General features: G+C 37.8%; 2 protein-coding genes across 3 annotated transcripts in view; both read right to left on the bottom strand.

Moving 5' to 3' along the window:
- SLC35A1 (solute carrier family 35 member A1) overlaps positions 1-1,390 on the bottom strand; it is an 18,764-nt gene extending 17,374 nt beyond the window's left edge. The window contains exons 1-2 of the mRNA XM_008640248.2: positions 1,302-1,390; positions 1-265 (exon numbers count right to left, since the gene is read on the bottom strand). Coding sequence (XP_008638470.2) covers positions 1-231 — 231 coding nt within the window. The 5' untranslated portion in view covers positions 232-265; positions 1,302-1,390. The remainder of the gene's footprint in view (positions 266-1,301) is intronic.
- On the bottom strand, positions 366-15,116 carry CFAP206 (cilia and flagella associated protein 206). 2 transcript variants are annotated; one of them, XM_008640247.2, is made up of 12 exons: positions 14,958-15,116; positions 13,560-13,643; positions 13,173-13,263; positions 11,914-12,102; positions 11,489-11,647; positions 10,814-11,022; positions 9,975-10,094; positions 7,322-7,520; positions 6,469-6,606; positions 4,316-4,509; positions 3,151-3,294; positions 366-2,093 (listed from the first exon to the last, which is right to left on the bottom strand). In XM_008640247.2, exons 1-12 carry the CDS (start codon positions 15,063-15,065, stop codon positions 1,863-1,865), a joined length of 1,866 nt encoding a protein of 621 aa, XP_008638469.1. In that variant the 5' UTR covers positions 15,066-15,116; the 3' UTR covers positions 366-1,862. The 2 variants fall into 2 exon arrangements, with proteins under 2 accessions (XP_008638469.1, XP_017598320.1); XM_017742831.1 differs by lacking the exon at positions 13,173-13,263 and having other exon boundaries at positions 14,958-14,999.
- Between the last annotated feature and the right edge of the window lie 6 nt (positions 15,117-15,122).

The following is a 15,122-nucleotide window of genomic DNA, read 5'->3' as shown; positions in this document are numbered from 1 at the left end:
CGAAGGCGCCAGGACCGCCGGGCCGGAGCCGCCCGCCGTGCCCCGCCGCTCCTCCCATCGCACCATAGAGTGCAGCGCGGCCGCCCAGAGCGCCCCGCCGCCCGCGCCGAACCATCGAGTCGAGCTCCGTCCTGCCTGGATATCCTGGAGAGCATCCTGCTCCACCCGGCCGCTTTTCGGAACTGTTTTACTGGCAGCAAACATCCAGGAAATCTCACACGCATTTCTCATTGCCAGGAGTAAGCTCGTAGCCACCGACACGTTTCTGCCGCGACAAAACCGAGATGGAGGTTACAATTGTATTCTCCAGTATTTTACAGCACTGCAGTACCTTCTCCAGTGGAAAAGAACAAAGTAGGATAAAATGAAATTTCAATCATCAGTTTACTTTTAAATAAAATGTATTTCTGGATTCTTGAAATACCAGTTGGTTGGTAAGAACTGTAGCATAAAAGCCTCAAAGCAAATGATGATAATATAGAAAGATCACAGCAAGAAAAAGTGTTTATTAATAAAGAAGTGACAGGGTATTTTTCTCTGGGGAAAAAAATAAAACTGCAGCTAGTAATTGAATTGATATTTTAATTAATAAATCTAATCATTGGTGCCTGCTCATGATTTAAAAACATGGAGGAGCAGCACATCTGGCTGCTACTAGTTTATTTTCCCAACAGAGAAAATCACCTAGTCAAAAACCATTTAGCAAAGTTCTTTCCTAGTGCTCCCCTCACGCTCCTTTGTTTTTTAAATAATGCTTTGGGGATTAATCCCTATTGTATAACTTCTAAAAGTGAAGTCAGGTGTCTTGCAAACAGTTAAACAACAAGAGAATGCTATCCTGCACAATGCCACAGAAAAATCATTCAGCAGCTTGAATCTTTGAGCTTCATTGTCACAAGCTTGTCTAAGAACGAGCCAGGAAACCACACTGCATTACAAGGCACACAAGAAAAAGAGATTTAGAAACCTTAGCACACCCTATGCAATCAGAGTTGTGCACCTAGGCATTGTGCAGGTAGCAGCTTGTGGAAGTCTTTACTGTCATGAAAAGAATATCTATTTTAAAGTACCCCCTGCTTCCATTTGAGAAGATGTTTCATCCTAAAGCTCAAATGATTCAGGGTTTCACAAACAGAAATGCTATCCGCAGTTGCATTGGTCAGACCTGGTACATATTTGCCACAATGACATAAAGCTAGAAACTTTTTCTCTGTTGTGCTTTAGTTTTTCAAACACAAGCAAAACAGAGCTTTCAAAAAGGTCCCCTGAAGTCAAGCTCCTACGGTTTGCAGTGTGCTCACCTGTACACTGTTTTGTCAAGAAATTGCTAGAGACCTAAAAGGGTGCCAGAACCATCCAAGACAGATTCCCTCTTCTCAACCTCCCAGCCTTGGCCTACACTCATTGGGTTGGGTTAACGCCATCACAAATGGACAGGCCCAAGCAGCCAGACTGGTTTCATTTTGTTGGTTTTACCTTCTTCACAGTTCTGCTCTAAGGCTGGAGCTGTGACACTTGAGTGACTCTCCTGGGCTAAGTTTTTTCACTTAAAGACAGATTTTCAACAAGCAACCATTGCATTAAAACTTCAGTAAAATCCCACAATGCTATGCATTTAAATGTTAGAAGTGAAAGTCCTTGGGAACATCTTGATTCTAAATTGCTATTTAAAATCTGTGCTTCAGTCTTATCACTTCTGTCACTTAATGCCAGTCAGCAGCCCCAACAGATAAGATAAATGAAACAGACCAACTGTTCCTGGAATCAACAGACACAGAAAAATCTTTAGTGTCTAAATTCGAATATATTCAGGGATTTTTATATACACATCGAAGATGTATCTTCAGGTTTCTCATTTTCACTTAGGTTTCATCCAGTGGTCTTGTTAAATCTACTGCAACCATATGAGTAGTGGGAGATGATCCTCCTCGGAGACCCTTCAGGAAAATCTGGGGTTTGGGTACATTGCTTGAGTTGTCACGCTTAGTCTGGGTGCCGACATCTTTTGGCAAGTACACTTGGGTGACGTTCTCTCTTCTCATGTGGCTGAGATCAGTCTGCATGGCATGAGTTAACTTGCGGCGCAAATTGGCCTAAAGACACAAAAAGAATCAGATTAAGGTAAACTTTGAACATTTTAGCACTAGTATATACTTAGGAGTGTTTGTCTATTTTACATCCATAGGAAGATATCCACTTCTGCTTATGCTGAAGAGCCATTGACCACATCTTATGTTTATTTATGTACTTTTGTCCTTTACAGAAGCAAAAGAGGCTTTTAGCTAGGTTTCTTGTACACCTAATTGGCTTCTTTTATATACCTCAGTAACAACTATTTCTTAGAATCCTTTATAAGCTATCAACACTGGCAAGACTCCTCAGTTCAAAATTCTGGATTCCTTTTATAATGTTAGAGATTTCATGGCAAAAAGAAAAACAGAAAGGAAATAGGCTGCCCAGCGGACCACAGGCCTTCACAGTGCATCTGTTCACAGAAGAAAAAAAAATCCCTTTAAATATTCTGTGTTCAGTTGATATTGTTAACTGCAATATTCCCTGTACTCACAAGTTGTTCATTTTGATTGAATTGTGAAAATCAGGTGCTATACCTTGACAACTACTTGTGCTGGCAAACCTTAGAAAGAAGCTTCTGAAATATATGCTGTTAATTGAAAAGTTTTTATGTACGTATGTGGTCAACCTTCTATGGACAGACTGATTTCCAATCCATCAGAAAATCATCATGATAGTATGACAAACATTTGCTCTGGCTTTTTTTTTCCCAAATAAATTATATATAGTATCTTCAACCCATTAAATCGATTTGAATGTAGAACAACTTTAATACTCCATGCAATTCAATTCAAAACAACATACTCTTATTACATAAGGAAGGCAACTGCAAAATTTGAAATTAATAGACACAGCAGTGGAAGCACTGCTCAAAAAACAGGGGAAAATATGGAAGAAGTGAGAGAAGTCTAGAAATAAGGAGAGAAAATACCTAGAAAAAAAAAACTGACCCAGTTGTAATGAAGTGTATGTCTTTGAATAAAAGGTTAGATTTATGTTTCAAGGAACAAAAGTTAAGAATAATTTATTCTCAACTTTGTTATATAACAATGAAAATCTGGTAATAACAGTACAAACCAATTTTATAGCTTTTCTTCTCAGTTCCCATTCATTCCATTCATAGGATCTCACAATAGTTGGAGGCAAGATATGAGTATCAGTTTGAGTACCACTGTCACGCTTTGGGGGTGGTTTCATCGAATATTTGCTTGCATTTCTGGCCTGAATGAAAAAAAACAACCAAAGCCAAGCAAGGCATTAATGAGAAGAATACAGAGAAATAGCATATGGATATGCTACTCTTTAAAAGCAAGTAGAGACCTGCAAACCACAAGTGGATAATGATTTTTACATTCAACAATATTTTTGTTCCCCATACCCCTGCTAAAAGGAAAACATTAAGTATCTGATAGATTTAATTTCTGACAGAAAACCCTTGAGGCAGAGGCCACAGCTGAGTTGCAGGCTCCTGGATACCTAGTGAGTACTTAATTGTTGGCTTTTGGAAAAAAAAGGGTCCCGCTACCACCAGTATTTTATGATGCAGGCACCTCAGTTTGTCTTTATGAATGGACTAAGTATCACAAATCATAACTGGGAGAAATGCACACATCTCTGCTACAGCTGGGATATAAACTATGTTTCACACCAAGGGCCAGTTCAAGACTACATTCTTTCCACTGCTAAGGACCTAAAATTCACAAGTGGATCACAGGGAATCTTGTCTATAAATCCAAATCAAGTCTTTGAATTTCACATAGTAGGACCATCACATAACTCTCCTATTACTTTGTCTGTTATTTTGTAGTATGTTCCATAACTTCTGTCCCCAGGTATCACTACACCCTCATCCAGCACACATGGATGGACTGCTAAGCTAAAACTCCAGTTAACACGATATCTGACTTATCTTCTGTTGCATTTATTTACTGTTCTTTTAAGCTACTTTTGCAAAAATGAGGAAAATAAACATCAGACACAAGACCTGCCTAGGCTGTGGACTAATAGCTTTTATCACTGCCAGAATGCTTTGGATCTGCATATTCTCCTATGAAGAGATAAGGTGAAAATGACATTAAGTAGGAACATTTTTTCAACACTGAAGACCTGGAAAAGATGGACCTTCAGATAGGCAGAAGAGTTTATTCTTCACTAAAGATAGGTATCATCTATTCTCTTTTAGAAAGGACAGGCCAATCAGTGATGCAGCAGCTGTTCAGCAAGAGGCATGGGCAGTGTGTACCTGCGCATGTGGAACAAGGTATTCAAACTGATGATGGAGCTCAAGCAGTTGAATTAGCTCTGGATATTCTTTTGCTTTTTCTACATTCAATTGAATGAACTTATCTGGATCTTGAGCAAAGATGTATGCAGCTTCTTTTGAACTGAAAACATAACATTTCTCCTTGTGCTTCAAAATTCCAATAGCAGGATTTCCTAAAAATGAGAAGAAAAGCCAACCCAAAATAAACTCCACAAATTAAAATAGTGAACAGTATGATATCCAATACAAAAGACATTTGTAATCAAGATTCTGTGTTTCCCTCAAGTTAGTTTCACTTCCTTCTTTTTCTGAACTCAGTATAAACCCTTGAAAGCAAGCTTTTTCAAATATAGAAAAGTCTGTTTTGTTAGGCCAGTAAAACTGCTTTTGATCAGTTCACATCCAGCATGCCTTAGTGCATGTCTCAGAAAAACAACAAATCAAACACATATAGCAAAGGCATAAGAAACCAGTCTCTACTCTCAAATGTTTCCCCTATAATCTCCAGCAAATATCTGATTGCAGATCAGCAGTGCATTTATACCAAAGAGCATAACACTGAGAATAACTGAAGAAGCAGATAAAGCAGCTGGGAAGCTGAACAATAAATTAACAGAGAAAATGAAGTGTCAATAAAGGCCAAATAACTTATATGGGAAAACACAAACTGATATCAAGGACAGTGGCAGGCTGTGCTTCAGATGTCATTGCCCAGGAAAGACCAGAATCATCATAGACAGTGCCCTGAAAATACCCAGTCAAAAAAGGAATTATTAGTATGCAAACAGAGGAGAAGAAAACCAACATTATAACAACCTGTAGGCTACATTTGTAATAATACATTTTGTTCCAATACAACAGAACAAGTAAAAGGGATCTAGGAGTGATCAAAGGCTTGTGATACCTTTCATAGAAGGAGTGGTTAAAGAAGAAGCCTCCTCAGCATGAAAAAAAAAGAAATAATATGATAGTGGGTTATAAAACCATAAATTGTGTGCAATATAAAATTACTATTTACTAGATTTCTTTCCTTTAATAGAAGGACTATCAAGTCTTTGTTGAAATTATCAAGCCAGAGCTTAAACCATCTCAAGAAGAGGTACCTTTTCATAGCATATATAATTGTGGGGCTCTTGAGAATAAGAATATCCCATGGCAAACTCTAGATGGATTCAAAAATCAATTAGATAAATGAAAAACCTCTTTGAAGGATTATTTAACAGAAGGTTACAGACTCAACATTAATCAGAGGAAATCCCATAACTGCTAGAACAAGGAAAGATATAATAAAGGAAGGATCACTCTGACTGGAATTCTTGTAATTTTAAGGTGTTCATGACTGTCCATGAGCAGTAATCAGATACAGGGCTAGAGAGACCTTCAGTCCAACTCAGGACAGATGTTCTCATGTGCAATACTAAATAAGTGTAAATAAACTACATTGCTATTGAAACAGCTGTTCTTTAATACTGACAAGTAAATGGCCATATTTTCCTCCCAAACTCCAGTAGGTTTAAAAAAATTCTATATGGACAGGTTCTAGAAAGGATAGGGAGACAGAAAACATGAACTAGGGTAGCTGAAATAAGGCTTACTTTCAAGACAAATGAGCCTAGAGAGACAAAAATTCCTACAATTAGTTGACTTAATCAAGTGCACTTTTGCACTCTTTTCAGGAAAGATTTTTAGTACTTTCTCATGACTATTTAAAAATACATGTGATGTAGGCATGAATGGCTATGTTTGCAACATACAGACACACAAAATAGAAGGAATGGTCATTTCCCTATGCCTGCATTATAGCACATTAACAACAGTAAACAAACCTGTATTCTGCTACAGTGGAGGTGATACAGATGCACATAGAGCAGGAAGAAACGTTTCTCCATCCCATCTTGTTTCTGCCCCTGCTTGCTCTTCAAGCCCTCCTACCTTCTACTAAGGGCAGTTTATTCATGTATTTAAAGAACCATACTTTAACAAGGGAAATAAGTTAGCTGAGGTGAAAACTGCAAATGTGGAAAAACAGTATTCCAGCTTTGACATAAGAGGATGCATTCACAATGCCTTTACATTTTCCCTAGTCCTTGTGTAAATATATAGTATGGAAAATGTCTAACTACAAAGCATACCTACTAGGGTGAGACCTTTCACACCAATTGAATGTGCACAGAAACCATGGTACTGGATTAGCAACTCATCAAAATCATCAGTAGTCTCTGGAAAAAGCCATTCTTGGTTCTTGAAATCAGAAACATTCACTCTGGTTTCTACGAAAAGATAAAACAAAGGAAGGATTTCAATATTAAAATATCAGATGTTTAAAAGATAATAATATTACAGGATGACCAGATTATTCTGATTTTCACAGGATGACCTGCAGTGCCCAGATCCCAAAAGCCAAACTTTAGTCCTGCCTTGAAAGAGAACCTACTGAAAAATAAGTCCTGCAGGAATCTTCTTTAGTAGCATTAGTTTTCTCTGGAAACAGGGGACAACAACAGGAAGGTAATATCTTATTCTTCCATTTTGTTTTCACCCACGCATGTATTACAAACTCCCTGGCATAACACTTGGTTCCTAGGGATACCATCTTACAAACAAACACTTCTGGTAACTGAAACCCTGCTAAATTATCTTGTTTATCACCTACCCCTCCATTTCCAAAGTTCTGAAAGGTATAAAAAGACACAAATACACTTCAAAGTCTTTTAAAATATTATATATATTCTCTGATCATTCTGCCATTTTTGTAAGGTATGCTTGTATCTAGAAGCTACATTTAAATTTTACATGTAAAAATAAAATTCCAAGCTACACTACATGAAAGTGTAAATCTATACCCTACAATGCTTATTTTAATTTACTGTGCAAATTCTGAGTATTAAAAAATCAATATATACCACCTTCTGTAAAGCACCTTTTGTAGTGCAACTACAAAATCTGGAAAATGAGGGAAAACAAACAAGTATTAACTTTCCATACCCATGGTTTCTTTTATCCTTTCCTCATCACTTTTCACAGTCACTCCTTCCAGAAAAGATGTTAGCATTTCCTCTGGAAAAAGCTGTGATTGGATTTCCAAGAATTGTTGCAGATTGTCAGTCATATTTGTGAGGAAGCTTAGCAGTAGTTTTGCATCCTGAAAGCCGGTCCAAAGCTTAGAAAGTTCCATAAACAGAGGCTAGAACATAAAGAAAATGATCCGAACTGCAGATTTGTTTTATGTCTACAGTGTAACCCAAGCACTGTGCACAAAAGTCTCCGCTATGACCAAAGCAGGGCTGATCTCCAAGGCCTTCAGCAACCATAAATTCAAGGGGAACTCAGGGACACTGTAAGAGGAGCTTCCACCACATATGCCTAAAGCAAGTATATCCAGCATGTCATCCCACAGGCAAGAATAGTACTTTTCTGTATTTTACTCCAAATAAATGTATTCTGTGACCATGCCTTGAATTGAGCACTTCATTGACATACAGTTTTATAACTGAAAATATGGTGTACAGGAATAAGGACCAGAAGGAACACAGCTGATTAATTACCAAACTAGGTAAAACCACACCTAGGTACAAACTATGAGGCTTTTTTATTTTGTCTGCCCTGTTTCCAGAGTGACTAGGTACTGCAGCCCCACGTGTGCCAAATGGAAGGGGTGCAGGCCTCTTCAGAGTGGTCCATGGTTCAGGGCAAAACTGGAAGCTGCCCTTCCTGGCAGTGACGCTGGTGTACAGGTGTAGGCACATAAAGAGGCAGCCTATAAGCTTTAAGTATAAATGCTGTTTTCAATGACAGTGACATAAAAAGTGCCCTGTTACATCTAAACACACAGAGAGCATTTACAGGAAGAGATTCAACCAATCTGAAATGTGCACTTAACAACACATTTTATGCATGTTAACAACATTATTGTAAGAACAGCCAACAGAGCCAGCTCTGGAATTCATCAGCATTGCTAATGCTGTGGAAATGTTATGGTTACAAAAATGGAAGAAATTAAAGGAAGGGCAGCAAGATCAAAAACATTCTTAATAGAAAAAACAAGGAATACTAATGAAATGTACTATTTTTCCTAAAACAAATATTTACTACAGATATAGGCCTTATCCTATGCTTTTAAAAGACAGAATGCCCTGCTTCTCTACCTTTGTAGAGGATCCAGCTTGTCAACAACAAGCCAAAGACAAGAGAAGTTATTTAAATGGTGTGTTAATATAAAAATCTGGAAAGGATCTGAAATCAAAAGGCATTATATATTCTGTCTTCAGCAGAGAAGACAAAACAACTAACCAACCTGGAGCAAAAAAAAATTCTAGGAAGGCAGCAAACAACAACAGTCAGCTTTTAGGGAAAGGGATAAGGTATATCAGTCACTTAAGCCCCACAAAGATACAGAAGAGAAAAAACTGCTTTGAACAGCTGGACAAGAGGGGAAAATGTTCTCCAAATGAGAACATCTGGTTTATAAAATCAAAAGCATACATAAACTGAAGCTTGGATCACTCAGTTAAAGTGCTGTTCCTGAGAGTTTCCAGCTTGGATGCCCTTATGGAAAGTGTAAAAAATAAACTGAGTAGGTGGAGGTCATAATCTTCCTCTTCCTCCACAGTAGGCTTTATTTTGCCTTCTAATAATTAGCTTAGAATGTTGAAAAATAACCTAAAATATGGATGAAACTGCATGCTGGTGCAGGAGCTAACCACAAGGAATTGGAATGGTAATCAAATCACACAAAATAATGAGCTGTTACATGAAAAGCAAATTAAATGAAGCTGGTTTCTAGCATATTTCTCTCCCGTTTCCTTTATAACATGCCAGCATAATAATCCCAGGTTTTCCCAGGCTCATCAAGCAGCCTCCCCCATAATACCTGTAGTTCACAGCACTCATTCCCTCTCCCCCCAATACCTCCCTCCCATGTCCTGTAGCTCCCAACCAAGGGTGCAACAGTACAGAATATCAATCCTGCAGAGGTACCTTCAGTGGCTGCTGCCCATTTCAGACTTGATCTTGGTAAGGCTCTAATTGTGTGTTTCTAGTTGCTCTTTCTTTTTTTTTTTTTCACAAAACTTGCAGAAAATGACATATTTTGAGATCTTTGGACTCTGACAAATGTGACTGAAACTTGCCAACAGGTTCAGAAGCTATTGTGAGGGGAAAAGAGGCTGACACCCCTATCACAGAAACCCAGTTTCTTCAGAAAAATTATATCAGTGACTCATACTGTAATTACAGGGATTGCTATCTAAGGGAACTTTTAAAGAATCACACTCTGATGTGCTGTTTTCTGCAACCATTATGTTCTTACAGTTTCTGCAAGGAACAGGAAAGAATATTTACACACACAAAAAAGGAAAATATCACTGTAAATCTACAAATACTGACAAATAACTCAAGACACTTACAGTAAAATACCATTTAATTCCTTTGCTCCTTTATTGTACCTTGCCTTTTTTATGCCTTAAGAGCAAGTCTTTTAGTTGTCCCTTCAAAAATCACAGATGATACTGTAATATAGAGAAAAAATATGCAGCCCCTTTCTTAATATAAACTAGTCAAAAACACACCAGCAAAGTATCTTACTTTAATAATTTCTTTCTATTGAAGAAGTAATGGGTTTTCCATTTGTAATACTTACAAAAACGTCTTTGGACTCTATGGAAGTCTTATCCTGCATTCTGTTTTTCAGTACCATCATTGTTGCTTCAACCTGAACACCCAATGATTCAACTTCTTGAGCATTTGTAATTGCATCAGACTGGAAAGAGAACTCCAGGTAAGATGCATCATACTCAAAAAATCAAGTATTTAGTAATAAGTATTTACTTGGATCTCTTCATTCAACTATTTTCAGAACAACTGTTTTAGGGAACAAAATGTACTCTAGCTTTCTACAAAATACATTTTTCCTTAAATGTTCAGGTGTTTAGACACTTCACTCACACATAAACTACCAATTTTTATAGAAAATCCTCTACATTTTCCCAATGAAGAGAACAAAATAAAATAAAAAATATTTTTTCAATGCCTTATATAGGAAAGACTAATAAATGCCTGCAGTTTCTCAAAACACAAATGAAAAGCTCTTCATTAACAAGCATTTAAGCTGTATTCTTCAAAGATTTTTGATGACTCCATATATTTTGGGGGTGTCTGCACACTAAATTTGAGATAATTTATGGATTCATCACAGAGATTTTTTCTCTCATGCCTTTTGGGGCAGAGAATCATTATGCAAACAACTCTTTAATGGTGCACTTGACAGTGCCAGACTAATAGGATAATGGCTGGACTTGATGATTTTAAAGGTATTTTCCAACCTAAACAATCTATGGTTCTTTATCTAAAAATATATTTTATTTTATTTCATTTATTTCCGAATAATTTCTCTTATATTTCTGTCCTGTACAAGTAGGTAAGCTGAAGACATTCCACCTGCAATAAAAGTCCACAGGATATAACACGATGATATCTCACCAGAAGGATGCTTAGGAAGCTTTCGTACTGTCTCACATTGAACAGTGCTTCTTTTAATTTAAAAGTACTAAGCCGGGAGTATCTGTGGGGGTCTTCCTGCATGGATTCCAGCAGGGCTGTGTACTGGTGGGCTAGCAGCTGGCAGGAATTCAGACGTTCATCGACAGTCTGTGTAGCTGACGGAATGGCTTCATTCAGGATGGCTGGCACTATTCATGTAGAATAAATACGAAATATGTATAAAAAGAAATAATGAAATCATTATCGAATGGTTAAAGTGCAATATTTGAGCATAATGATCCTCTAATAAAATTTTAATTTCTAAATTTTGTCCTCATATTCATGCATTTCCAAATACTTGCGAACCAGATTCAACCACCCTATCTCACTAGTCAGGTTGTTTCAAATATTTAGAATTACAGGTGTGGAAATATCACAGTGAAGTCAAGGAATGTGAGAAAGCTTGCTTTATATTAGATGCAACTCTGTTGCTACAACTGACATGGGTTTCCTGAGAGAATCTGCACAATTTTGAATTCTCAGTTTCCTAATTTGTAAAATATTAATAACAGTTACAGGCCTCCCTGGGATGGGAAATTATTGGAGCAGCTCCAGTGAAGAAGGCCGGGAAGAATGAATTGGGAATACCCAGATCAAATGCAGTTGTTTACTTACAGTCCTCAATGCCGCTTCCTCCTTTCTGGCACTGCTTGTTGTACAAACGAATTCCTGTGACTAGCATGGCAAGATCTTTCAGCTGTTGTTCTTTGTCCTTCTTACTGAGTGAGATGAAAGTAATCATCTCTGCCTGGGGGAATACACTCTGCAAGGCAGCTATAAGCATTACAAAGTGGGAGAAAACCCTCAATATGAGGGAACAGAAAAGAAAATCATTAAATAAGAAAAAATACCCTCTCCTGAACAAATGCAAAAAGTAGGAAACCCATAGGAAATTTACACTTCAAGGCTGAGCAATGACAGTTTGGATAGTAAGCATTTATCACAGTTTACCCTGTTTGTATCTAAATGTCAGCAAAGAGAAGGTGAAATTTTATTTTTCAAGAAGAAAAGCCCAATTTCACAGCTGGGAGTTTACTGACCTGTTACCTCCCTGACAGCCTCAGTATCTGTTGGGGCTCCCAGGCCAGATCTCAGCAGCACATAAGTAACAATCTTTTGATACATATTCTCTCTTTCTTCTTGTGCACGTGCACCAGCCTCTGTGATAGCTCTGACCATAGGAGCCAGTTTTCCTTCCAGAACACGCTGCTGCTCACTGAGTAAATCATCTAGGAAACAAGGACGCTTAGAAAGTGCTATCTAAATTCTTTGAAATCTGGCTTATACAGAGGGTACAATTCATTTCCACAGTCAGAGCACCCTCTTAAGGTTTCTGAAGCACAGGTATGTGGAAGAGATGTTCATAGTACCACACCATTAGAATTTAATACAGAAGAGTTACACATTAATATAATTAGCATGATTAACATCAGCCAGTAGAGTCCTGAGAACTATTCAGGCCAAATTAAACAGCAAGTCTCTGGCTCTCTGGACTCCTCTGACTGTAGGACATATTTCAAACACACCAGAACTTACATGCTCAAATTTGAACACTACTCAAGATCTCAAAAACTTGCTGGAGTTACTTAGCTTATAGAGTTCAGAGGATTTAGGAGCAGCTCCCAGTGTTGCTAATTTTTGGGTTTAATCCATGCTACCAGGAAAATATTTTCATTATCTCCCCACACAGAAATGCTTTTCTCACGTCTGTACTTGTTCTGTGTCTTCTATTTCCCAGCCAGCCTCCACTGTCCCATTGAGATCTGAAGTTACATTTACAGCAGAGGCATTTTCCCCATCTCATTTTATTTTCACATTCCCATTCTCAGACCATATGAAATTACTACTGATGAGACAAAAATGTACTCAATTAAAACTGTAACTGATTGTTCAAGATTACTCACATCTCCCGGTTAGGGATATTGATAAAACACTGAGTTCTCTTTGAGATACACGAGCAGAGTTCTGAGTGCCTTCAGACACATAGGTGCAGGTGCAGGTGCAGGTGCAAGCTTTTCTTGCTGAAAACAGCTAACCACTGAACCTGAAAGTGTAATTGTCCTCAAGCAACCTAATACATTCTATTCAGTAAATCTCTCAGACAGGATGAGAAGAGTGTACTCTCAAATTTTATGTACACTTTTCCCTACTATACCCATACTGAAACATCAGACTCCTGTACAGTAAATTTCTCATGGGATTTTTATTTTGCTTTACTGCCAGCATTCATTTAACAGTAATTACTATTATTAAATTCTAAACTCAGCATCAACTTCTATGAAAACATATTAGAAATTACCTCGGTTTGCATAGTTCATATCAAAATAAACTTGCATCTTAATTGTGCTTAGGGATGGGTTTGTTGTGTCAAGCAGTCTGGTAACACAGCGCTAAAAAGAGAGTCAGAGAAGTGAATTCTTTCTCATCTCTGGGGAAACATCTGAACTGACAGGGATCTACTACAGGTTTCACAACAGCTGTAGAGCCCCCTTGCTACCATTCTCTCCATATAAAGCTTTTCTAAGGCATTTATTTACAGAAACTGCTGTCTTTAGCAACAGAACCATGAGAATAAAGTAGCACTAGAATTTTGAAAGTGTGCATGTCATTTTAGTTACAGGAACAGGTAGAAAATAATGCTGTAGTCTTAGCTAAATACTGACTCTCAACATCATGTCAGAATTACCTGGATAAGATCCTGCATATTGTTTTCTGTAAGGATTCGATCCATATTAAAGTCATTTCTTGGATCTAAAACAACAGCTTTCACCTAGAGATTGCCAAAACAAAGATACTAATTTACATCTCAAAATATCATCTTCACACCTCACCTTTTATTTTCTGAAAAATCTCAGATGCATTCAGTATTTCTTTTACTATTCATTTTTATCCATTTCAATCTTTGATAATTAAACAAAATCACTTCATTTCTCATCTAGTCAGCTTCAATCTCAGTTCTCAGGTGCAAATGAAGAAAAAAACCTTTTTTTTTGGAAAAAACATTTAAATACAGCTCCTTTGAAAATTACTTGGAAAAATATTTTCCTAAGTAACATTTTTTGAAAATCCATCATGGTTGTTTATAAACTTCTTTGTTGCTGTTATAGTCATCAGTATAAACATTTACCATTTGAATAAAAAACCCATAGTATTCTGCATGCAGCAAAATATGTTAATGTTTGCAGTTGGTGTTCATGCTGGGTGCCTTGCCAGCCACTTGTATGAATTTTTTACTCATTAAAATTTTCCTGCTTAATTGATTAATACTGCTTTTGAGCCCAATCTATTTTCTAGATCTGTAGTGTCACCTTTAGGGGAAAAAACAGCAGATTAACAGTACTGCTGTGAACCATTTGCATTTATACACAAGTTTATCAAGAGATGATCAACAATTTAAAAGGAACCTAGCTCCATCTTTCTTCAGACACATCTCTGGAGGTGCATTCAGACTATATTCTGCAGCAGTGCCATGTCTCCTAAGAGAAGCCAAAATGTAAAATGTTTTTAGGATACTTATGGTTGTCTACCAAGGACAATACTGAGACTGATTCCATTAAATTTTCACTTTAAGTGGGATCAGAGCCCACTCCTTCAAATATTCAGCCCATTTGTACTACCTGGCCCTGTGTGAACAGAGAAACAACAAAAAAAATTATCCATCACAATAGAGAGAGGAGGTAAACATCGAAGAACAAATATAGGTGCTGCATTAAACATTCACCTATGGATCACACATTCATTTATGAGATTGTGAAGAAACGTTATTAAAACTTGAGAGCACTTCTCTTTTCCATTTCTGAAAGAAAATAATGGTAATCTGCCTGCATAACAAAACTGAGAAAGAGCTCTGAGTTGGAGTTCAGAGAGTTTCCAAGACTCAGGACCTGCAGCCTTCTTGGGGCATTATATTCACACAGATTTCAGGGGAATAAAATACTTTTACAGGACCCTTTACTAGATGTCGCTGGATGCCCCTTTAAAATTTCTCAATGCAGGCAATTGGAAACCAAGAGATTTCCAAGCTCAGGTCAGTCCTGAAAGCCTCAGCTGCCGCCAGCCCCTGAACGCTTCCGTTCGCGCTTACCATGAAGGCCACCAAGGTTTCAGAGAGGGTCTGTCCCTGGGCAGCGCACTCCAGGCCGACTTGGCGGATTATTCTCTTGATCACGCTTTGGGTCAGCTCGCCGGACATGCTGGCCAAGCACACACGCCTTAGCGGGGTTACATTCACTTCAGCGAGGGTTCCTCT

This window comes from Corvus brachyrhynchos, unplaced genomic scaffold (assembly GCF_000691975.1).
Source record: "Corvus brachyrhynchos isolate BGI_N302 unplaced genomic scaffold, ASM69197v1 scaffold87, whole genome shotgun sequence".
Lineage (NCBI taxonomy): Eukaryota > Metazoa > Chordata > Aves > Passeriformes > Corvidae > Corvus > Corvus brachyrhynchos.
The sequence above is the reverse complement of the archived record's forward strand: the minus strand, read 5'-3'. Positions and strand labels throughout refer to the sequence as shown.

Bases quoted from the DNA above. Each gene is read 5' to 3' on its own strand.
- CFAP206 (XM_008640247.2), bottom strand. From the start codon at position 15,065: ATGTCCGGCGAGCTGACCCAAAGCGTGATCAAGAGAATAATCCGCCAA. The intron at 13,644-14,957 runs GTAAGCGCGAAC...GGCAATCTCTAG, and splicing joins AAACCTTGGTGGCCTTCATG to GTGAAAGCTGTTGTTTTAGA. The intron at 4,510-6,468 runs GTATGCTTTGTA...TCTCATTTTTAG, and splicing joins GAAAGGTCTCACCCTAGTAG to GAAATCCTGCTATTGGAATT.